Source organism: Anarrhichthys ocellatus, unplaced genomic scaffold (genome assembly GCF_004355925.1).
Source record: "Anarrhichthys ocellatus isolate YVR2014 unplaced genomic scaffold, GSC_Weel_1.0 scaffold48, whole genome shotgun sequence".
Classification (NCBI taxonomy): Eukaryota; Metazoa; Chordata; class Actinopteri; order Perciformes; family Anarhichadidae; genus Anarrhichthys; species Anarrhichthys ocellatus.
The window spans coordinates 44,245-69,062 of NW_022280078.1; the positions used below are offsets into that span (position 1 = coordinate 44,245).

The 24,818-nt window shown below is 42.0% G+C and overlaps 2 protein-coding genes across 2 annotated transcripts in view; both read left to right on the forward strand.

Annotated features, from left to right (window-relative positions):
• The window catches only part of gpc1a (glypican 1a), a 32,854-nt gene extending 19,737 nt beyond the window's left edge, over window positions 1-13,117 (forward strand). Inside the window, exons 2-10 of the mRNA XM_031869693.1 lie at window positions 1,920-2,078; window positions 3,400-3,617; window positions 4,946-5,119; window positions 6,785-6,950; window positions 7,838-7,968; window positions 8,573-8,713; window positions 9,155-9,285; window positions 11,065-11,240; window positions 11,560-13,117. Of these exons, the coding sequence (XP_031725553.1) occupies window positions 1,920-2,078; window positions 3,400-3,617; window positions 4,946-5,119; window positions 6,785-6,950; window positions 7,838-7,968; window positions 8,573-8,713; window positions 9,155-9,285; window positions 11,065-11,240; window positions 11,560-11,741 (1,478 nt within the window). The 3' untranslated portion in view covers window positions 11,742-13,117. The remainder of the gene's footprint in view (window positions 1-1,919; window positions 2,079-3,399; window positions 3,618-4,945; window positions 5,120-6,784; window positions 6,951-7,837; window positions 7,969-8,572; window positions 8,714-9,154; window positions 9,286-11,064; window positions 11,241-11,559) is intronic.
• A 3,694-nt stretch (window positions 13,118-16,811) lies between these two features.
• LOC116395704 (ephrin type-B receptor 1-like) overlaps window positions 16,812-24,818 on the forward strand; it is a 76,007-nt gene continuing 68,000 nt past the window's right edge. Inside the window, exon 1 of the mRNA XM_031869780.1 lies at window positions 16,812-17,107. Within this exon, the coding sequence (XP_031725640.1) occupies window positions 17,014-17,107 (94 nt within the window). The 5' untranslated portion in view covers window positions 16,812-17,013. The remainder of the gene's footprint in view (window positions 17,108-24,818) is intronic.

The window sequence follows — 24,818 nt, forward strand, 5'->3', positions numbered from 1 at the left end:
ACACACACACACACACACACACACACACACACACACACACACACACATACATGACCTGTTAAAAAGAAGGAGAGCAGTGATGCACACAGCTGTGGGGTACTTACTTACCCTTAACCTTCCTATGCGTGGGCATACACAGACACACAGACACACACACACACACACCTACACACCGAGACACACATCCAGTCTATCAAGAGACTGATGCTGCAGACTGCTTTCTAGGCTGTCTGGCAGACTCAGTGTGTGTGTGTTTGAAAAAAATCATTATTTTTACTCTCCCCCGTAGAAGTATCCCCCATAAGAATAGAAAGAAACATGTTAAGGTTAGCAATTTTCTAGCCTCCTATTCTACATTTTTATATATTCTAAATTAGGGCAGAGGTTCAGGTTTTGCATGTCACGATGGTGTTATTTATTGGCTTAAGGTTTAAAGGAGTCAGTGAAAAAAAAAATCTCATTACTGTCAACAATCATCCCTGCAGTTTCCCATCAAACAATTCTGGCTGAACAAACTGTTTGTCCTGTAAACTGACACAAAACTGCACATGTAAAGGTTGATAAAGTTACTTTTATTATTATTTGGGTCTTTATTTTTATATTTTCAAAGAAAAGAGGGGCAGAAGTGGAATGTAACTACATTTACTCAAGTACTGCACTGTACATATCTGAGGTACTTCCACTCTATACTTGACTATATATATGTTGTGCTACTTAATACTTTTGTCCTTTTTACACAACTACATTTATTTAAAGCACACACACACACACATACAACTAAATGACCTGGGGCACACTGTAAGTGAGTATAAAAAGAGACAAATATGGCTGCTAAATCAAGTTTACTGTTTTTACTGTACAGATAACTTTTCTGGTTGGTAACTATAAAAGGATTCCAATAAATGATTCATGCGGTGGTGTGAGAGGCACTCAAATCCTTTACTTGAAAAGAAGCAGAACCACATTGGAAAGACACTTCAGTCCGGCATTCAAATTGTAATTAAGTCAAAGTAAATAAGAAAAAGTTACACCATACATTACACCAAAACGTTTTGCTCTAGAGGCTGTTTAAATGTTCTGTAAACGTTTACCCTTTCTTAAACTTTCTACATTACTTTTAAACTGTCCTGATGCTAAAACAAAGCTGATTTTTCATATTGTAGTTCCTGAAAGGGCTGTGATTTGTAGATTTGCATCTGAATATTTCTATAGAAAGGTGGGAGAATTGAGCATGTAAACTAAAGAACATCAGCTGATACACAGTCGGCTGTTGGTTTTATGAGTATGAGTATGTTTTTCATTGTCACACAGTGCATCTTACAGGCACAGCCTAAAGCCTAAGACTAATGTGATTATGCTAACATGTTGATGTTAAGCAGGTATTGTGTTTACCATGTTCAACATCTTAGTTTAGAATGTTAGCATGCATAACATTTGCTAATTAGTGCCAAACACAAAGTACAGCTGAGGCAAATGGGAGCTTTGAAGGTATTTCGTCTTAAATCTACGTATATACTTAGAAGTATAGGACACTTTAAAATGGATGACCTGATGAGAAGGCGAGGGGGGACATGAATGTCTGAGAAAAAATTAATCAAAAAAATAATCAAAGCCACAAATGTCAACCTCTTGGTGGCACTAGAGAAAACGTTAGGGGATCAATGCAATAAGTAGACAGTAGGCTTCACCCTCTGGGAACCATGAATGTCTGGACAGAATTTAATGGCAGTCCATCGAAAAAGATAGTATAGATACATACAGTAGGGCCATGCCACTAATGTTGATAATAATAAAAACTATACACCTGCATTTATAATTACTTAGTTTTTATCTTCCGCTCAGCTGACATATGCAGTGATTAAGATATATACATTTAGTTAATTAAAACAATTAACGCTGTGTCTTCCCCACCTCGCCAGGTGAACATCTGAGGATGTGTCCTCAGGGTCCAACGTGTTGCACCAGCACCATGGAGGAAAACCTGGGCGGTCTGAGCGCCCGAGAGACCGAGGGACTGATTAAAGAGGCCGGCAGGTCGCTGCAGTCTGCCTTCAACGCTCTCCACAGGGCCTTCGACAGTAAGTACGATATGTGTGTGTTTGCAGGACAGATGCTCATTACTGCCTGCGCTCAATACCAAAGTGTCAGCAGTGGGCCCAGAGGAGTATGACATTAGTATGTTTGGTATTTGTGAATTTGTGTTTGGAACAAGCTCTGGCTGTGCTTAGCGCTCAATACTGCAGCTTCAATATGTCTGCGTGTGTGTGCGTGCATGCATGCCTGCGTGCGTGTGCGAGGGAGTATGTGTTTGTGTCCGGTGCGTCAAGGGGACCCCTGACTGGGAGTTATAATGAGAGCGGAGTCAGCCAGACACAATGAAACGTGATAAGCCGATCCCCTGATCTCGAAAGGACACACATATACACACATGCACACTCACACACAAACAGAGGGGTGTCCCCTTAGGCAGCGGCTGGTTCAGCTAATGAGCAGTTGACCCACTGAGGAGCCGAGGCTGCAGATCACCGCACATCAGAGAGAGTGGGAGGAAGAAAAGAAGGGAAAAACTGAGAAGTGCCACAGCTAACAACAGGACAGACAAATGCAGCGAGTGAGAAAAGTGTCATTAGTAGGAAAGAAACCTAGGAAAGTGTCAAAACAAGAAATGAAGAAGAAAAAGGAGCAGGAGGAGGACAAGTCAGGGGAGAAGGAGGAGGACAGTAGTATTAGACTCAAGGCAGCAGGCCACCTCAGTAGCAGTAATGTGGCCGCCCATCGGTCCAAAGCCTTTGAAGCATGAGGGAAAAAGCCCAGACCAATATACTGTAGAGACAGCGAGCTGACTCCCTTATTCTTTCTGTTTGACCTCTCCATCACTTTGTATCCATCTGGCTGCAAAGGAAAGTTCAAGGAAACCTTTAAAAATGTTAAATAAATGGGCAGAAATTTAACCACATAGCATCCAAAGCCATTTTCTATATACCATCTAATTCCTTATTTATTTCTTTATGCTTGTTATTGTATATTTTTCTATAAAATAAAATGACACTATGTTCAATGTGAAAGGGGCTCACAGCGACAAACGAATTATCTCCCAACTCTGCAGTTTGAGTATTGATTTAACAGCCCGCAACTTTTTCGTTTTGGTTGGACCTTTCCGCTCTCATTGGTAAAGTTCACAGAGGTAACAGGCAGCTCTGATAAACCCCCTACTTGCCCAGCATCAAAGAGCACATTAACAAAGGTAGTGGCTACCTGGGGAGCATCGTGGAGCATTTAGCAGCTCAGGAGTTGATTTTCTTCCTCCTTCCTCCTCTTATTTCTCTGCTTATCAACTCTTCTCCCTCTATCTTTCCTTTGTTTATTGTCTTTTTTTCTTTGTCTTCTCTCCGCCTCCAGCCTATTTCACTGAGCTGCATGGCCGCTCTGAGCGCTCCCTCCAGGAGATTCTGTCTCCCCTCGGTCCTCTGTACTCCCAAAACACTCGTCTCTACGGAGATCTCTACACTGACCTGCGACAGTACTACCGGGGCTCCGCTCTCAACCTGGACGAGACCCTGTCTGAGTTCTGGTCCCGCCTCCTGGAGCGCACCTTTAAAATCTCTGTTCCCACAGATGTGAGTATAGAATTTCAACTTTTTGACATATTTTGAATGAGGGACTGGTGTACAGAATGATGAAAAGATAATAATTAAAATGGTAAAGCAGAAATCAGAGTGCTGGTTGGATAACTGAGATGAGTGATGAGATGCTAGGTCACAATATGACAGTGTCAGTTGTATTTGGGATGTTTAATAACACCCTTAATACCATAAGATTATACAAAAATATGTTCGAATGGAAATGCTTTTTTAATATATTCAATTTAAATTATATTCAGTTTATATAGCGTGAATCATAACAGAAGTTACCCTGAGACACTTTTCATATAGAGCAGGTCTACACCGTACTCTATCATTTCCGGAACCAAACATTTCCCCACGAGGAAGCGCTGGGACAACACGATGGAAGGATTTTGTGAACTAGTTCTCCTGATCCATTCAGCTGCTGGCTGAACGGCCTCTCGTCAGTTCCTGCTTCTGTTCTGGCTCACAAAGAGAATAAACATGCAACATTTCCATTTTTAGATGCATCACGCGAACTCTTTTCATCTGTTATTATTACTAAATGCAAAACCATGAGCTGATTTATGTTCTACCGGTATGAAGTAGATGCATTTTGTAATCTCTTCTACTTTTTAAGGTTCACGTGGCTGCTCATGTAATCACAATAGTCCTGGACTGGAGCCTGGGACCTTTGTTGCGTGTCACCCTCCGCCTGTCTCTCCCTACATGTACCGCCAGCTCTCTAATGCACGCTCTCTAATAACGGAAAAACAGGCCAAAAATAATACTGGTAATAGCGTTTTTTGTGATTGCCAAAACACAAAAAACTGGTACTTGTGGCACAATTATTGCTCCCACTAAATCATGTATTGACCACGACTAACTGTAATATATTGTGTTTTGTTTACAGTACAATACAGGAACAATGTTCATGTCATCTTAAGTAACAATAATGTCTGGTTCTGAGAGAATAAACACATTGGTTTGTTTCTCCATTGCATTCTGTATTCATAATCTATTGTCATTACAGAATGACACTAGATAATAGTATTTCATATTTAACACATCAGTTTGCAGTTGGCATATAGAAAGAGCCATTTATATGGTGTTTGTATGCAAAGTTGCGATGCAGAAATAACATTTTTAGAAGCGTTCATATAGTTTAAAAGTGTTTTCTTCTCGAGATGTGAGATGTTTTGTATTTAGTCTGTTTTTGCTGTTTATGTGTTGAGATTTGACAAAGAGTGCTCTAATTTCAGAAATTATGTTTCTTGCAGCTGCAAAAACCTGTAACATTCTTCACCAACATTTTGTCTTCCTGTCACCCTCCTGTCTGGCAGGTCAGCCTGTCAGAGGACTACCTTGAATGTGTTGCTAAGCAACAGGAGACGCTGCGGCCATTTGGAGACATCCCACGGGACACGAAGGCGAAGCTGATCCGGGCTTTTGTCACAGCCAGGTCGTTTGTCCTGGGGCTGATAGTCAGCGGAGAGGTGGTCAGGAAGGTCTCACAGGTGAGAGAGTGTGTGCGTGTGTGTGTGGGGGGGGGGTGTGCATGAGACGTAAGGAGAGACACAGGGAGTGAGTCAGACAGAGAGACAGAGTTCAAGAGTCAGTGTTTGTGTCTTAGTGGGAGAAAACCATGTGTGCCTGTGTGTGTGTGTGTGTGCGTGTGTGAGTGACACTAAGGCTGCTGGGCTGAGTCCCAGGAAAGCAGATGGATGCGTGGTCGTCACACCCTAACTGTCAGAGAAAACGTCTCCACCCTAAAAATGAAAAAAACAACAAAGATCATCAAAGATGAAGCTTCAGACTCTGCCATCAGAACAAAGCTGCCATTTGGAGGGATGACAACAATGTTGTCAGATTACGGGAGTGATGATGTCTTTTCAGCTCTCGGTGCAGTTTTTCTCCCAACGCTTGAAGATGCAGTGTGTCAGATGTGACTGTGTGATTGTTTTCTTCTGTGTGTATTGTTGTGAAAAGGCTTTTGTTAATATTTGACACAGCTTACATACTCACAAGAACATGTTCTACACCTTTCTTTCTCCACCCATGCCCTATAAGTAAGTATGCTAGATTTAGCAATTCTGCAATGTACAGGACCATACCAGTGATTTTTCAAGTTTGAACCTGTTTCCCACTACTCCCATGTTCAGTTCTTCACAACACAGTTAATCATTTTGCAAAATGTTCTACTATCTTTTAGCAGTTTATATTAATTTCCCATTGATGTGAGAAACTATACCACGTTCTTGAAACTAGCTTGAAATGTGTAATCTATCACAGTGAACTCTTGTCAACGCTGCATTATCGTTGAGTCCAGACTTTTTGTATCAATACTTAAACAACATTACCACACAAAAATAGTGTAACATTAGCAATAGCAGAAGCAAGTGTATTTCTATAGCACAATCTGTACACAGGGGCAATTCAGTGTGCTTTGCATACATGAAAACAATAAGGATCATCCACATATGGAATATGATTAAAAGATACAAAGTACATAAAATACTGATTAAGTTAAGGGCAACATAATTAAAACATAAACAATATAAAATAAATACAAAGTACATACATATAAATAGAATGATTCATCATATTTGATCAATCATGGGTACATTGACACAAAATAATGCAGATGTGATGTTGACAGTGAGGGATTATATACAACTCAAGTCTGTAGACAATTTTTCATACTATAAAAATAAATAAATGCATCCAAATATGTAAAACTGTGTAGCATGGATTTTAGAATAGTCGCCACAATGCAGTGGAAATCTTGCAAACTAACTGGTGTGATCCCTTCCCTCCCTGCCCCCATTTTGGAGGTGTGCCTGCATCACATCTGTGCAGGATAGTGGTAAAATAACTCCACTGTGGAACTGGACACCTTTTCATGACTAGCGAACATAATCAGAAGCTGACAGTGTAACAGAAACCGTGTACTTTCTAAAGACGAGGAGGGCTGTCGCCGCTTTCTTGTTCAGGTTGTGTTCCTTATAGTGTTACCATACCGCCCTCTGCTGTCTGTCCTTTTCTTTGAGCTATTTCTACGCCATTGTGCACGACCCTCATGGAGTTAAATACACAGGGCCTTGTATGAACACACTCCTGCGATATTAAATTCCCTTCTTTTACTGCTTTGTGATGCTAACTTTTCTGTGGAACCTCCGCAGGTTCACCTGAGTCCAGAGTGCATGAAGGCCCTGATGAAAATGGTTTACTGCCCCCACTGTCGCGGCATGGCCTCGGTCAAACCCTGCTCCAACTACTGCTCCAACGTCATCAAGGGCTGCCTGGCCAACCAAGCTGACCTGAACCCCGAGTGGCAGAATCTTATAGGTGAGTATCAGACCCTAAACCATGACATTGTGGAGTAAAGCTAGATCATCCAGATGAACTTATCAGTCTTAGTGTACAGACAAACATTGGTCCTCATGCAAGAACCACTCGAATACAAACAGATTCATTCTAATGTGGCACATACGAATGATTTAAGAGAATTTGTGGAATTCACCAATTTTCTTCGACTGACAATAAGTTTATTTGAATTTTCCCTTTGGGAATTAATGAGTAGTCCTCATTTAGAGCTACAATTATAATGGCTTAATCTGAATTAATTCATAGTCAAGATATCATAAAAAAATGAAATATATAACTAAGACAAGCTTTGTGCGAATATTCTATTCACCATATCATGATTATTATGTCTTCTTTTTACTGAGCATTTGTGATTTTATTGGCCTATTTCACCACAGTATCTTGCAGTAGTTGTCAGGATATTTCTCTCACTTCAACAGCTACTTCAGGTACCTTAGTCACTGTTCGTATCATCCTCTTTTGAGCCCAACAATGAAACTTGTCCATCCACATATGGCAATTTTAGCAGCGATGATAGTGACCACATCTCAGGAACATGCACGTCCTCATCAGGAGAAATTAAGCGATTTACTGACATGTTTGTCCAGTTAATAAAGCGTCTGGGGAATTCTGCTTGGGAGTCTTGCACAAGCAAGTATGACAGATTTAAGCTAATTATATGAAAAGGTTCTTACATGAGGTCCACTGAGTGTAAGTCATAATGACGTTAAGATTAGATAAAAAACTGAACATGCATTTTAATGTGGTGCATAGAAATGTATCTGATATGTACTGGTGAACTTTGATTTAGAGGCTTGTGAGCATATTAAGTTTTGTGCCCCCAAAAATCCTTCTCCCTCTCCATTCAGACACCATGATCCAGGTGGCCTCTAGTTTCAGCACGGAGCCCAGTCTCGATGTGGTTCTCTCCTCCATCCCGGCTCGAATCTATGAGGCTGTTCACTTCCTGCAGGAAAACATGGACACCTTTACAGCAAGAGTAAAACATCTCACTTTGATTCGTCACTGACAAAAACTTCCCTGGGAGCATTTTTATCTCCAATCAAATGCCATTTTACCTCTGCAATTTTAATTCTCAATTAAATTGCATGGCTTTCATACTTTTACGAATAAGAATATATCAATGCCCATTCATGAGACAAGCAGTGAGTGCAGCCATGAACAGTCTTGGCCTTGTTTTTAAAGCCAAGCCGCTCTGATCTTCACTTTGTTAAGTGCAGTTTATTTTCAAGTGTGTTAACTTTAATTTTCACATCTATGTCGAATCAAGTGTAACATTTCCATTTATATCTGCTTTTTATAATACTTATCAGTCACTGTAGGCAACATCAATGCTATGCTATTGGACACATAGCACATGGTTGCTCACATGGCAACCAAACCAAATCCTCACAGTTTGAAAGACTCGTCTATGGCGACATCTAGTGGATGTTTTTAGTTCTTACAAAATATTGTAATACGGACCAAACAATTTTTAGAGGTGTGATTTTATATATTAAACTTCAGAGTTCACCGCTTCAAGTACGTGTTTGTGTTAATGTGCGTCTGTGTATCTGTATGTTTATGTGTGTGTGTGTGTCTAGGTGTACCAGACATGCGGAACTCCAGGTGAACCAGGAACAGGAAGTCCCACTCTTCATGAGCAGCAGAAGAAGAAGAGCGGCTCCCTGACCGCATCTGAGTACAAACCCTCTCCAACCGCTGGGCTCAGATTGGAGATGCAGGTGTGTGCATGTGTCTACCTGTGTGGATGGGGAGATATTATGACTATTGAAGGCACACTAAACAAAGAAGAGTGTAAATGTGAATGTAAGGGTCTGTTATTGTTAGAAGCGTTGTATCATTTCTGTTATTTTGTGAAAGAAAAGATGCATTATGTCATAGAAAACCTGGAATTCCTGGCTATGTTTGAACCACTTAGTGTCTTATGTTGAGACTTCAGGATGTCATTGCCTATGTTGCATTTGAGTGCCTTTGTCAAATGCATTACAATGGATTCTACACTTTGTGTACAACACGTAATCCTTTCCTGATTACATTTAGAAAGGGTATTTAATGAGATTTAAAACCCATTATGACTTGTTTGGATTCTATACCCAAACCATATGATTTGGGAGTTGAGACTCACCTTTGACGTAAGAAAACAACACTGTCTCTGTCCTCAGGTGTCAGATCTGTCCAGTAAGTTGAGGGAGATGCGGCAGTACTGGACCCAGCTCCCTATGGCACTTTGCAGCAAATTGGCAGCAGGAGGTGCTGGTCAGGATAAATGCTGGAATGGCATCACCAAAGCCAGGTGAGGAAGAAACCTGCTCCAGGAAAACGTCGCTTGTCACTGACTGATCACAAGCTTGTTTCGGTTTAAATTATGACTTCAAGCAGTAACTACATGCAGCCTACCTGCTTTCCAAGAATCAAAATGCTCCTCAAATCCAGACTTCGTCTAGATTCTGTCAAATAGATTTAATTTAAACTCAGCATTAAGATTAGAATGGATTGCCAAAAGTTATTTTGGCAATCCATTTCATTTTTCAGTTACATTTCTGTCTACTTTGGAAAAGCTTTGTGAGACTGGATCCCCGGTGCCTCATGTGTGCATTCATTCATGGATGTTATACATTTCTGATTTCCTTTGTGTCATAACAAAGAGGCAACAAGCTATTTCTTCTCAGACAACAGTATTGAATGGAAATGTATTCTATAGTATTATGAACTGACATTTCTTCCACATACAGCGATTCTAAAGCTCGTGGAGATTCACATCCTGCAACACAAGCTGTCATGGCCACACACGTACAACCCCAACGCCTCCCTAATCCACGCGTTACAAGTGATTCCATGTTCACATTTATGCATGTTATCTCAACCTTCACACACACATACACACACCTTTCATCCTTAAAATTGGTTGGATTACAGCCAACTAATGAGATTTGTGCTGAGCAGAACACTTAAAAATATATGACAGTAAAATGGCGTGTGTGTGTGTGTGTGTGTGTGTGTGTGTGTGTGTGTGTGTGTGACTGTGAAAAGGGCCATGAAATATAGATGAATCACTGACTGCGTTTGACAGATAAAAGAAATGAGTGTGTAGGTGTGGCAGAGTGAATTGTAGCAGTTTGAGACTCTACAGCGACATCTCGTGGATTTCTTAAGAGCTCAATAAATGTCACACACAAAATTATAACTAATAAATTCTAAGATACAAGATGGAATGTAGCTGAAGTATGGAGTTTAAATAGGGTTACATGAATTCTTAAGCAGCTGCAAGAACATAAATTAAAATCTCATCACTAAGCACGTGTTGTGTGTAAATGTGTATGTGTGTGTTTGTACCTCTATCTTTGTGAGGACAAAGAGTTTTAAATCCAGATGCTGCTATTTAAACAGAGCACAGAGAAGCTCAGATTACAACACACTGAGGGAGAGTGACTGGATTCTCTGCTTAGGTAGACGTTACTGCACTATTTCTTTACATGACAAACAGTTGTTTGATGCAACATTATTGATCTGAATATTGTATAGAGACTCTCTAAGTTTCAAGCAATGAAAAAGCCAAAAGCTCGATCTTTATCTCTGCTTGAGGTTATCAGCTCGAGGCTACTGGCATAACACACCCGAATCTCTCCGCTCAAACTGTCAGTGATTGAGTTGCATTGTGGGTAATGAAGGCACCAGGGTTTAACAAGAAAGAAAAAAGCATGGAATCAGACAGGCAATATGTCTGGTTCTGCTGCATGTTGTTGATGTTGATCCTGTTCTTGGGGAGTCAAACAGAGTTGTGGGAGTGTAGAATCGGTGGACCACTCGTGTCAGTAAGGGCCCTCACGAGTGCAGAAGCACAAGCATCCGTGTGTGTGTTTGTTTGCTTGTGTGAGTTTTATTTGTGTTCTTCAGCCTATCTGCTGACCAGGCGCTGTCAGCACAAAATGACATATCTTATTTAATCAAATTGAGCACAGCTGTGCAGAGTGAGCGCAAGCATATACCCTTTCATTAACCAGATCTTCTCCCTTATAACCATATCGATTTGTTATAGCTTTTTTTCCTTCTATCCCTGCTCTCCTCCAATCAGGTACCTTCCAGAGGTGATGGGTGACGGCCTGGCCAATCAGATCAACAACCCAGAAGTGGAGCTTGACATCACGAAGCCGGACATAACCATCCGGCAGCAGATCATGCAGCTCAAAATCATGAGCAACAGGCTGAAAAACGCACTGGATGGCAACGACGTGGACTTCCAGGATGCAAGTGGGTCTCTTTCTAATATTTGAATGAAAGATAGTGTTAATATTTCGTACACGGCACACCTTTTTTGTTGTGTTTCTGCCTTTCACAAACACGCACATATATGTATGATAGTATTTAATGGTCTGATGCCCCATTTTAAACCAGACCAAATACTCCCAACTGACTGATCAATGTAATTAGAACATTGATTCTCTTCATGAAGGTCAAATGGTGCCCACTCAGTAATCAACACTTGCAAACTGAAAAGTGGGAGCTTATCAGGAGCTATTGAAGGTGACATCTTTCTTGTTTTCCGTCTCACTCCGATGACCTCCTATAGGTGACGACATCAGCGGCTCAGGAAGCGGGATGTGCGTAGGTGGCCAGTGTTCTAGGAACAGACCGGGATTGTACGCCTACTCGCCAAACAACAACCGGGTCAGAGGCGCAGCCGCGTCTCAAACCCCCCTCTGTGGCCTCCTACTCCTGCTCCCTTTGGCAATCCTGCTGCTTCAGCGATGATGGACTGCCGCTGCCTCCAATCCGACTCTAAAGTCTAGAGGAGGGCTGAACGACGGGACGGACCAAAAGGGGTTTGGTGGGGGGGGGGGAGATTAGTAACGTAACTTTGCCAAAAAATGAAAATGACAATTTTGGAGAATGAATGGACGACATTTTCTTTGAGCAAGAGAAGGAAAACTTGACAGTGACAATATTCTTTTATTTAGTTTTGCTCAGTTTGTTTTTTAATGTCTTAGTTCGGGTGTGATTCAGTTTGTTGAGCTGGTTTCAATGGATTGTTGGAAGACGATGGAGATGAAGACAAAGAGAATGATGGCTGTGGATGACGATGACGATAATGATGGTGATATTGATTTATTGACACTCTATCAGGTCCATTCAGCTTAACTTTCCAGTCAGGAGGTGGCAGAGCTCAGTGAAAAAATGTTTAGTTCCCCGATATGTGGTGCGTTCAACAAGGCTTGTTTTTTTTATATTTTTGTTTTTTAACTCAAGTCGAGGTTGTCTACCTTTACAAACATTGTGTAAGTTGTAAATGTGTGTGTAAATTAGCTAAAAGACTGGCACCATATTGAGCCATGAATGTACAGTATAATACTATATAGGCAATTAATCCCCCCCACAATCTGTGATGTTGTCGTCCAGATGTTTTGGTATGTGTTGGCATAAACAGATACATTCATTAGGATTCATTTCAAATATTGCAGATGAATTATCCCAGTCCTGAAATGTATGATACGTTGTGATTTCACCTCAACCTAACCATCTTGGAAGAAAAAGGAAATGACAACCTTTCTAACAAAACGCGCAGTGTCACAAAAGCCCTCGTAAACGAGCACAGACGCGCAGTTTCCTTAAATCCACTAATGCCAGAGAGGACTCCTTGTTGAACGCACACCTGCATTAAATAACTTTAAACGAAGTCCAAGCAACATACTGGCTGATATACAGTAGGTCAAACCAAAGCACTTGTCACACTGAACACTTTTTTTGTTTACATGTTTTGACATCAGACATCCCCCCCCCCCCCCAAGTACGTTGAACATTAGTGACAACCCTTTCACTATGTTTTGTAACTGCATATGTTAGAAGAAGACATATCAACACTAAGATAACAAATCTTTTGTACAAACAGTACACGATATGTGCAGAATATTGACGTCGTGTGTACAATTTGCCTAGTGATACATCATTTAGTCGGCATGCCTTTCTTGCAGTCTACACTACTATTATACCGGTACATATGGGACTCCTGACTCACACAAGTCTCTTGCACATACACACATTCACACACACTGGGGTTGTGTATGAAGCAGATTTTTATTCATCGCTGTATTTAATCACACATTTCATTCATTAAACTCTGTTTGATTGTTGCAGTGGATTTTGCCATGTATATTTTTATTTGATTGTTTCTGATTAGCATCCATTAATAAGAAGGAAGCTCTTTATTTAAGGTCAGAATTGTATAATGTGCTCTGTGGCTCTGGATGCTCTGGAGCTTTCTAAAGTTTGAGGAAATAAGCCTGAGATGGCCTTGGGAAGTCATCAGCTTGGGCTTGGAGGCTGAAATTGTAAAACAGAAATGTTGTGTGTTGTAAACTTGGGACATCAGATTTGAAAGACGTGGGTTTTTACCAGGCATGGAGGGTCAAACAGAATGATTGAGTTGAGCCTCTGCTGCTTCAATTTGTACCATTTTTTCACCACACTAGAAGCACGTCTGTAAATTGGTTCATCACTTTGGTCCTAAATGAAATAACAGTGAATGAACATAACAGTGTTCGCCAGCAGGAATGAATCCTAATGACTTTGATGATGCCCTTGACTTTTCCTCAATAGCACCGCAATGAGGTCAGCATTTGTGGTTTTAAAGGAAATATCTCAACAACTATTGGATGCAGCCAGCTGGATTAATTCAAATCACTTTTGGGATCGCTTAACTTTTAATCCGACGGCATCAGCGGGTCAAAATTTCCACGTGTCCAGAACTTTTGTTTATGCCCAAAACCCTGCACACCGCATTACATTCCCATGAACCTCAGCTGTGCGTAAACCAAAGGTAAACTAAAATGATGAACATGGTAAACATTATGCCTACGTGGCATCATTTAGTACGTTAGCAACATTATTGCAAGCATGTTAAAATGCTGATGTTTACACTCGGCTCAAAGTACCACTGTGCCCGTGTACAGCCCCACAGAGCCAGTAGCATGGACACTTAATGTTGTTCAAAAGTCTCTTGCCAGTTCCCCTAACTTTAAGGAGGTGCAATACTAAATCACTGGAGTACCCCTATAAGTTCTCTCTGTTCCTCTCAGTGAAAAGTCATCTGATCCAGCTTTTCATTGTGTCTCCAGGAATCTATCCATGAGCCACAGAGATATGACCAAGCACCAGTTGCTGTTGTCTTCACATTGCCTGTGCCTGATGTTCTGTGGCCACTAGATCTACCACTCACTCCCTGATTTCGCTCTTTTTCTTGAAAAGCTCAATTTGCCAGCTGCACTACGGCTATAAATAAACATATAACTCTTTGTAACAGGCACTGACAAGCCTCATGTGGCACTGCTGGAGAAAAACGGGGCCACGTGTTGTGTGTGTGTGGGGATGACAATCCTGCACCAGTCAGGGGGTTTGGAGTTAATGAATGATTTATTTTCCTGATGCGTGCAACAGAATGAAGCAGAGCAGCAGGCACATGCACAAACAAGTTTCTGTCTTTAAATGATGGAGAAGTCAAATTTCATTTCTCAACACCTGATCTGAACATCTGTCCTTTTTCTACATCATGTGTCTTTCCTGAATTGTATCTTGTCCCGTAATTGTCCTTGTGAATGATGTGGAAGTAAAAGTGAAATCTGAACTGAGATTCAATGAGATGTGGGAGGACACACGTGGCAGTCACAATCTACCGCACTGTTGATTTTCCTTGTCTAGACACGAAGATGCATCGACGCTCAGCAATCGAAGAGTCAAGCTGTCCGTCTACGATCGCCATGTTGAGTCCCCCAGGTGAGAGTTACCTCTGAACAAAAGGTGCCACAACTCTTGCTGCACAAATTCAAGGAATGTAACGTAACTCTGGAGACAGCTTAAACATAATCGTTCTGCTCGTGTGGCAGCCGGCAGGTCTAGAATTGATTTCTGGGTCTCCAACGATTTATAATGCCTCCGACTGCCGGCTTTAAGATAAGAAGCATCTCCCTCTCTTTGTCTGCCTCTGTCTTACACACAGACATACAGACAACTCTACAATACTGGTCAATGTGTACAAGGATGCAAGAGCCACTGAATAAAGGGGATTGTTGTCGTGGTACATGGTGTAGTGACACGAACGCTGCTGACAAGTGAAATGTACTGTCTGCCCAGCAAATGAACTGTCTGAACTGGAAAATGCAGTGTCACAGCAATGATCTGAACTGTCGTGTTGTTCAGCAGCTTTTCCCCTTTATACAGACAGTGTAAGAGACAGGAAGCTGCAGGAGATGAAGGAGGCGAGAGACAGGACAGAAACTTCAAGAGTAAATTGATCCAAGGCCGTCAGGGGCTGACATGTAACTAAGTTCAACTTTTAGCTTGTTGTTGCAGAGGGCCAAAAAAACTTTTTCCTATTTACTGTTCACTCATTGCTCCACAATAATACTATTGGGGATGCACCTATCCTACTTTTTCTCTCTCCTGTTACCAATTTCAGTAGCTCAAAGCACCAATCCAAGACAGATGCTGTGTTTTCCCCAAATTTAACCGATTTAAATCGTTTTTTAAGTAAGATGGCGTGAAGCTGGTGATTGTCTGTGGCACTAAAAGCTGAATCAGTCGTGACTGAATGACGGTGAGTGAACGGAAAGAATAAATTCATGATGACATTCACAAATAAACGGTATTTAATGTCACCTAGTAGAGAATACTGCTTCATTAAAGCAATTAACCTTTTACCACCACCCACTGTTCTGCCTGTGGGATGCTGAGAATATGAAGAAGTTTCACAGACAGCGAGGGCTATTACAAGTTACATAAATATGAGCATGTATTTTTTTGGGGGGGCGTAATTGTGGTTACTTTAAAAAATAACTCACAATCCAGGGCAGTCCAATAGTGTAATAAGTCTTTAAAAACTTCATGTCGAAATGTATAAAAAATATTTTTGGGGTTTTCATTTAAATGGGCCGACTCCAAAGGGGAAATAGGTGTTAAAGGTGTAAAGTTGATAGACTGGAAGGTTAAAGGTGCACTGTGGAGGATTTGGGGACTTCTAGCAGTGAGGTTTCAGATCGCAGCAAACTGAAACTTCTCCCGCGGGCCAAGTGTGAAGTAGAACTTTCGGCGGCCGACATGAAAATGCAAAGAAGCAGTTGGCCCTAAATATCTAAAGCCAGTGTTGGTTTGTTACATTCTGGGTTACTGGAGAGGACCCGCTCCACATGCACATATAAAGGGCTCATTCTAATGTTAAGAAAACACAACAATTCTTATTTTTTTATGTTTTTTAGTTTAGTTTAGTATTTAATCAACTTTAATACATGTCTGTCCCAGTACACCAGGACTTTCCAGCTGTGTTGCCTTCATCAGAGTGGTGTCTGACTGTTATCGGTATACTGGTAATAATGTGGCTTATAGATCACCATTAATTGCCTCAACAGAAACCTCAACTCTGGTGAAGGCATAGCCGAAAAAGGTCTGGTGAATGAAGTCTAGTGTATCGATGAAGAGCGGTGCTGTGGTTTTGTTCTGACGGACTTGTGTAGTAAGTTGTCAAAAGGCAGTTTAGGCTTGTATGTAGACTAGAACACGTACAATTCATATTACTGCACTGTGCCTAAAGACTGCAAATTCCCCTCCTGTCTTTAGGCACGAGACGTGTCCTCTTCATAGACTGTGGTCCTCTCAGTTGAGTTGCTGTACTGCCGTTTGACCGCTGGGTGTCGCTGTCCCGTCACACAAGCCGCCACGCCAGGGGTAAGGGGGGAGACCTGTCCATTGGGCTTTCAGCGTAGGTCAGGTGGAAGGGAACGGGTGATTGGTTTACGATCCGCCATACTGTCGCCTGATTGGACAGAAAGGGGCGAGAGGCGAGAGAGCGCCGGAGATCCACCAGCGAGTGTATCCGCTCCAGTCCCCGCTGACTCTGGCAGTGAAACACATACATACAACGCGCCCCCCCCCCCCCCTCCACACACACACACACATTGGGGGCTGAGATGTGACTGTCAACCAGAGGAATACAGCCTGTTTCTGTGGGATTTTTTTTTTTGGTACCGTCAGCCGGCTAATGAGAGAGGACAGCCGGGGAGTGATTTTGGCCATGCGGGCCACTTGGGTTGCGGTGTTTCTCTGTGTGATTACTTCGGTGTGCGCAGTGGAGGGTAAGTGTGCAAAGAGGGGGACATTTGTCTGTTCCGATGGTGCAGGGTGACGGCTTGAATGAATTTAACTGTGGTAAATAGCTGTCCTGTCAACTGACCTGCTTCTTATTATCTTTGTTATATTCTCATGGACTTTAACTTTCTAACATGAACTTACATTTTGACATTTAGTCTGAGTGACACTTCTGTAGGATTTATCAGTAAGTTTTCCTTGTTGGTCAGGGTGCGTCGGGTTTCATATCGGGTTCATTTACCTCTCAACTGTGGCATTTTGGACTGTACAGGAATGCAGCTGTGGCTTATTGAAGTCACAGCCCACATTTCTGTATTATATGAAATTACAAAATAAGTAAGCTACAGGCTGTGAGTGCTACTGCTCCAGCATGCTCTTCTGAAAATGTTTATTCTGCATTTATACAATCATCTAATTGTCTTCTATAGTAAATATATATATATATATATATATATATATATATATATATATATATATTTACTACATTGTGTTCTTGAGGAACACAATGTACATGCAATCTGCTACCAAGCATTAAATAGCATGATAACATTTCCTCCAATATTATGCCAATTATGCATTATTATGAAATTAAAGGCTTGAATTACACCAGGTATTCACCCATAATCTAATTTTGTAATGTTCTCTGATGCTGAAGCATATATTGTGTGGTGTTTAATAACATTATTGTGTTTCTACCTTCTGAGTGCACTGGAGTATTAACACACTCGCTGCTGCACACTTGGAGTGGCAAAGTGAATCATAATTATAGCTCACAGCTGTATAGTAGCAGTGGCGGCTGCCACCTTCCCTGCTTCTCCTCCTCCTCCCGCTCCTACCCGACATCACCTCCTGCTCATTTTCCAAACATAACCTGCTGCCTCTTTTGTTGCACCTCTCCACGAATGATCTCCTGCTACTTCTCCCAAAGCATCACTGATGCCCCTGCTGCTCTTTAGCTCCTGCTCCTCTACAAGCATCTCCCGCTGCTGCTGCTCCTCTCTGAGCATATCTTACTGCTGCTGCTGCTTCTCTGCGAGGATCACCAACTGCTCCCTCTGTTACTTCTCCTCACGCATCTCCTGCTGGCAGTGCGTCTCTCTCCAATTATCTTGCTGCACCTCACCAAGTGTGACCTCCTGCTCCTTCTCTCAATGCATTACGAAGCCCCCACTGCTCCTCGCCCAGAATACTGCTCCTCCAAAAGCATCACCTCCTGCTGCTCCCTCTCTGACAGCTGTAGCTGCTCCTGCTCCTTCCTAAGCATTTACTAATGCTCCTTCTGCCATTTCTTCCCAAGCATCGCTGGGTTGTTTCATCGTAAGCATCACCTCCTGCTTCTCCTTTCCAAACATCCAATTATACTATTTCTCCTCTTCCTTAAGAATAACCAAGTCCGCCTCCAGCCACCCTTGCCAGCATTACTTACTTCTTCTCCTGTTGCTCCTCTCCAAGCATCTCCTACTGGCGGTCCTCCTGCTCGTCCCCATGCAAGAATCGATCCTGCTGCTCCTCTCTGAACATTGCCTGCCTCCTCTTCCTCCTCAAGCATGACCTCCTACTAATTATCCCTCTCTCCCCCAAACATCACCTACTGTTTTTCCTATTGCTCCTCTGAAAGTATCTCCTCTTCCTGTTGCCGGCCATGCATCACTTCCTGCTCCACCCACTGCTCTTTCTTACACTTTACCTGCTGCTCCAGCTGCATTCCTTGCTCCGACATCCTCCCTATATCTGTTCCTCCCGCTGCTCCTCTCCCACTCATATCTCCTACTGCTCCCGCCACTGCTGCTCCCCCACAAGATCCCCCTTCTAGGTCCTAGTAGCAGTACCTCTGTTTGTATCTTAGTTTAGTTTAAAAGGATAGACACTCATCCATTGTTTTATCAAGGCCAAACAGACGTTCATTTTGATTTAGTCTGCTCAACCAACATGTATATGTGTGTGTCATCTAGCTGTTGGATTTTGGATTGAACTTGTAGCTGATGTCACCTGATGGAAGCATATATCAGGAAACAGCAGGGGACCGAGACAGCTTCCTTGTGCAATACCAGCAAGTCATGCCTCACAGTTGCATGATCGCCCAGACTAAAAAGAAAAAATTCTACCGTGTATGTATGAATAAAGCCAGTCAGTTTCAAGCACTGTCAGAGAGACAGGGACCCATGTCCTCTACCGCGTCTCCTCCTGCTCCTCCTGCTCCTCCTGCTCCTCCTGCTGCTGCTGCTGCTGCTGCTGCTGCTGCTGCCTTACGGAAGCGCTAGATTAGTCTACTGCTGTGTTTTAATGGTGCGCGTAATGACGGGCTCCATAGTGAGTCTCCAACATTATGAGACATGTAAATGAGCAGGTCTGTTTTGATTAAACAGAACACCGTGTGTGTGTGTGGGGGGGGGGGGAGTGAGGTAAGAGGTTAAGATGGAGAAGAGAGACAAATGGGTACAGTGTGGGTGGTGGGTTGTTTTGTGGTCACGGTGGCCTTTTCATGGTAAGTAGGTGCTTAATGAACTGATGCATAAGCTGATCTGTGTCTGTTGGTGTAAAACAGAACCCACTGCTGACACAGTCACTGCTATTATCTCTGCTCTGTGAACTCTTTCACACTTCTCTGTAAACTTTCAGACGTTGTTTTTTTGCAAGAGCCCGATTAATACATTCACCGGGCCGATATTATTGGCTGATATTAGCCTCTCACAGATATATCAGCATCGATTTATGAGTATTGATCGGAGTTTAATCCGTTGTAGGGCTGCAGCTCAAGATTCTTTTATCAATCTGTCTGCCAATTATCTTCTTAAATGGTCAATTAATGGAAATGTGGAAAAATGTCCTTCATAACTTTCCAGAAGTCTGGGCGATATGAAGATATATATCTGCAAACAGTATAAAATGTCTTATCGTTTATATTTTGGCATTGCCGAGGCCCGCGCACCGAACCACAGATAAATAATTAGTCCACAAAGGTGCAATATTCAGTTAATTGACGCTTCATGTTGTGATTCTCAGACCCAGCCCACCCAAAACAAGAAGAGCTTGTGGAAACAATCTTTTGAAAAGTTTGTTGAAAGTTTGTGCCTGTAGGTCCACACTACAGGTATAGAATCAGCTGTCATAACCGGCACAGTGTGCCTTTTTTTCTTCTTCACTTTAAATGGACGCCAGACTACAGTACACAGAGATAAACTAACACATTAAGGCCGCTTAAGTAGGAACGGCATCTCAGAGATACAATAGTTAATGGATAAATGAAATAATCGATGGAGAAGCCATGCACTCTCTTTGTGAATCTCAAAAACTGATTGCCATTCACTTTAAAAATCCAGTATTAGTCATACTTGAGTGTTTTCTCTATTTGCCTCTGTGTTTTTCTGCTTCTCTTGAATCTTCTTTCTGCTTCCAAACCCTGCTGACTGCTGTGTATGAAGTGAGTGCGTTGCTAGATTTGAAATATTTTTGTCTTGATCATATCTGTTGTTTACAAATGTACCCGGCAGCAGCTTTTTGAAAGCCTAAAGTATGGCAGTCTTTGCAGATTTGGGCCAAAAATACTGGAAACGCTTGCTCTCAGGTATGAAAGTATGATGAAAACATCCGTCTGGCTATAGCTGCTTGCTGTCATCTGCGTTGCCTGCACAAATACAGCGACCTTTACATTCCTTCGGGGCTTACACCTTTTCGTAGATCCCAAAATGCAGTACAGTAATCCATATTTTGACCCTGTAATTCTGAAAGTCAATGCAAACCCTGACCCAGCGGATATTGTTCGGTATAAGTGCTACATATCCCACAAACAAGCCTTGGGAGGGGCGGCAAAGTCATCTGTGTCTGAACCAAACGCCCAGTCAGCAGCAGGCTCTGCCACTGAAATTGCTGATTTGTGTCAGTGTTGAGAGGTCGAGGAGTTAATTTCTTTCGACTTTTTCCATGCAAGAGCTGCTACTGTAGTTGAGCCTAAATGAGCGATCCTGAATTTGTTTGTTGGTGCGGCATGACTCCATGTAAAAAATGCACTGCAGGTATGATTAACTGCACATATCATTCTGCTCCTACACTTAACCCTATTTGGTCCCCCCCCCCCCCCCAAACACGTACGTGTCGAGCCCCATCTGTCATCTTCCGGGAACGCTAAAGGTTAAATATCGTAGATCCGTTTTGTTTATGCTGCTATTAACGTGTAACAAGTGTGTGTGTGTATGTGTGTGCGTGCAACTAATGATGAACAAATTATTTCCTCAGGGAAACCCATCACATACTTATTGCAAATAGACATGCAGATGATACACTGCACGCACACAGCACTGCCGCCACACGTACCTACACACACACACACACGCAGACATACTGTACCCTGTACTATGCACTGCCAGCTCGTGTTTTAAAGATGTGGTTTCTATATTCATCTGGTGACAGGTTTTCAATGTGACAGACAGATTGTTGAACTGGGGAAAAGTAGGAGCCTGGAAGAAGATCGTTCACACCGGTCCTCAGGCTTTTTGCTCCAGTGTTTCCCAGTCTATCTTTCCTCAGGGCCTCCTGTCAGTATAAAATATTTATTTCCATGTAGCATTCAAATTGTTTCAGAATACATTTTCTTCTGTAAGGTACTTGGAAGCTGTGGGGATATTTACCTTCTGCTGAGAGACTCAGATTCCTGGGCTTTGGTGCTGTGTGCTTCCCACAGTGAATTGGGCATCAAGAAGCAATTTCTGATCAGTGAGTCTGGTTTTGGAAACTCTGCTTCCCTGATCCCACGCGGGCTATCAGACCGCAATATCACAGCTTTCAGTAGTTCAGGAAGTCATTTCCAACAAAACATGCTCAATGTTGACTGAGGTGTGATTAATAACTTCTATTAGTGTGAAAAGATATCCTTGACTATGTATCTTCACAGGCTTGGCTGTGAATTTTCACACAACTCTACAATCCCTCGAGCATTCGAGGGAGAACTTGTTGTGATAAGTCAGTCGTGTCAATTACGGAGGAAAGATAGCTTTTTATTCATGCGTACTGTTGGCAGAATTTCTATACCAAATGTTTGGGTCACAATGTACACCTCTGTCTAATGTGGGTTGTGGATGAGATCTGTGCAACTTGATGTGCAATAGTTTATACTGTATCTGCAGCTTTAGCTAGTTTTTCAGCTAGTTTCTCATTCGTCTTTCATTACAGAATGTTACAATGCAAAACGTGAGGGTTGAAAAGTAAACTTCTTTTTGCTGCCAAGTCCTCAAGTCTAAAGTTCTGGCTGTAGCAAAACCAGTACAGTGTAACTGAATTACATACAGAGACCTTATTTGGTACTTTGTGCTCGCAGTATTGTGACTAGTGACTGAGTCTAGGACTCAGGTAAACAACAGAATGTAAAAAGAAAGATAAAAATCATAGTATTGCATGAGAGCTGAAGCGCATCCACAGTATCACTATGTAGAGGTTACAGGTTTAGATCCTACAACTTTCCAAAAGTCCCTAATTGATCTTAAATTGCAGAGAATGCATCAGTGGTCTGCACATACAACGGAAACCTTTAACCTGCTGAATACATTTTCTTGCACACTTCAGGGCAGCAAAAAAATCTGTAAACACAACAGATGTCCGCTACCACTATTTCTTCCTTCCCGATACCGATTCAAATTGCTGACAACTTGCTAGCTCTAACGTCACACTCTCCGCTAGCACTTGCTTGATCGGTACAGCGCATGTGCAACTCTCAACAGAGAGGAGAAAGACGTGAGACGGCTCACTCATTGGCAACTTCCAACAACTATTTTGGACTCGGCGATCGTTTTTTTTTCCAGAGCTGATGATGGAAGTAACTCATCACTGTTGAGAGTTGCACATATGACACCTGTTTTTGTTGTTGTAGTTGTTGTTCTTGTGTAGCGTTAATGATCTGATAAACCATATAATAAGCTGATATTGGAACAGTGCATATGGACTTGTGGACTTGCAGATACCCAATCCAGTACTTTAGGCTGTATCTGAGGAACTTCTGATACTGGTATAGGTATCGGAACAATTCTATGATAAGATCGACGTGCATGTTAAGTGTGTGCAAAACAGCTGCCTATTTAAACATCAGTTACAGAGCAACAATAGCGTTCATTAAAAGTCGTCGTTTTGTTCACCTGATGAATCTAGGCAGTCTACTGTCGGTCTGTCAGGGCTTTTTTTGCAGCTGCCTGCTGGAAATAAGGTGGAGCATTTAGAGTGAACCAAAAGACCAAAACAATGAGCTGAGAGACACTAAAGTTCTCAGTAGAGCTGAGGGGATCATATAGCAGCTTTGAGCTTGACATGGAAAATCTGCGCCGGTGTCTTAGCTCATCTAAGATGTGCTGCAACCTGCTCAGTGAATATACGGTTCATATTAACAACAGTCAATCAGCATCTAAGGACCTTTATTACAAACATTTACCTCCAATCACTATTTCTCCTCCACAGCTGCCATCACTGACATGTTTGAAAAAAAAAGCGTAAATTGATTTTAGCTGCAGAGAGAAGCAGAAGGCTTGTGCATAATAAAACACTTCACCACCCAAACTCCTCAGGTTATTTGCATAACAAACCGGTCTAAATAGATTATATTTCCCAGATATGAGACTATAATTGATACAGAGCTCTGGTGGGCATAAAAGGAATGAAAGAATCCTTTGTTTTCACCTAAAATTCCCTCTTTTCCTTTCACTTGGATCCATTATGCTGTCACTTCAACTAATTTGCAGCTCAAAGAGTCACATCAATACATCGCTGTACTAGACAGATGGAAATGGCATGCTCCTGGAGTTGTTCTGTCTCCTCCACATGCAAGGTAAGCGATTGCAACAATTGCCCTTTGTTTCAGGCTAAGGTAAAACCATTTCTCTACGCTCTTGCAGTAGACTTCACCAATAGATAAACACCTTATTTCATCTCGACCTCAGGCCTCTCGCTGACCTCTATACCCGCCGGCCGTAGACAAGAAAAACAGGGAGAATGAGAGAATTTGAAATATGCATTTACTTCCTTTGAATGCAAATCAGGCATAATGGGAAGGAAAGATAGCTCCAGATTGCAGTTCTTTTAGATCTCCTGTGATGGCACAGCACCATTATTCCACCTCAGAAGTGTTACATGCATATTCTTGTGTGGTGCTGGCTTGAAGTATACAGAACGTTAAGTAATACACTTTAAAAAAAAAAAAATGAATATCACAATTACATCCAAGAACAATGAGGTCAAACCTGGATGGAATGTGAACACGTTTTTATATTATGGCTGTAACTAACTATCCTCTACATTGTCGCTCAATCCTTGTTATCTGTTGAAATAACTGCATGGTTTATAAAAATGTTCAAATGTATTTCTGGGGTTCTGGTGAAAGCCAGCAGATACCCGGGCCAAGCCTTCCTTTTCCATGCACTGCTCATTGTCTCCAGTCGGATAAGCAACTTGAGATGTGAGACTGGAGTTGAGAGACAACATGTACGTTTGTTTCACGAGTAGCCAGTTAACAAGCTCATTTCAAACCGATAAAAAGCTAAATCATCATCAGATGATAGCCGGTGTGTTCCAAGATTGAATTTCAGCCAATGCGTTCTGCCTCTTTTGCTCTCCATGCTGATTGTTTACCTGCATTCATTCAAAGCCTGATTGAAACAGAACCTCTGATACCAAAACCGTGTCCTGAATTTGTTGATAGAGAGTAATTGCATACAATCAGTA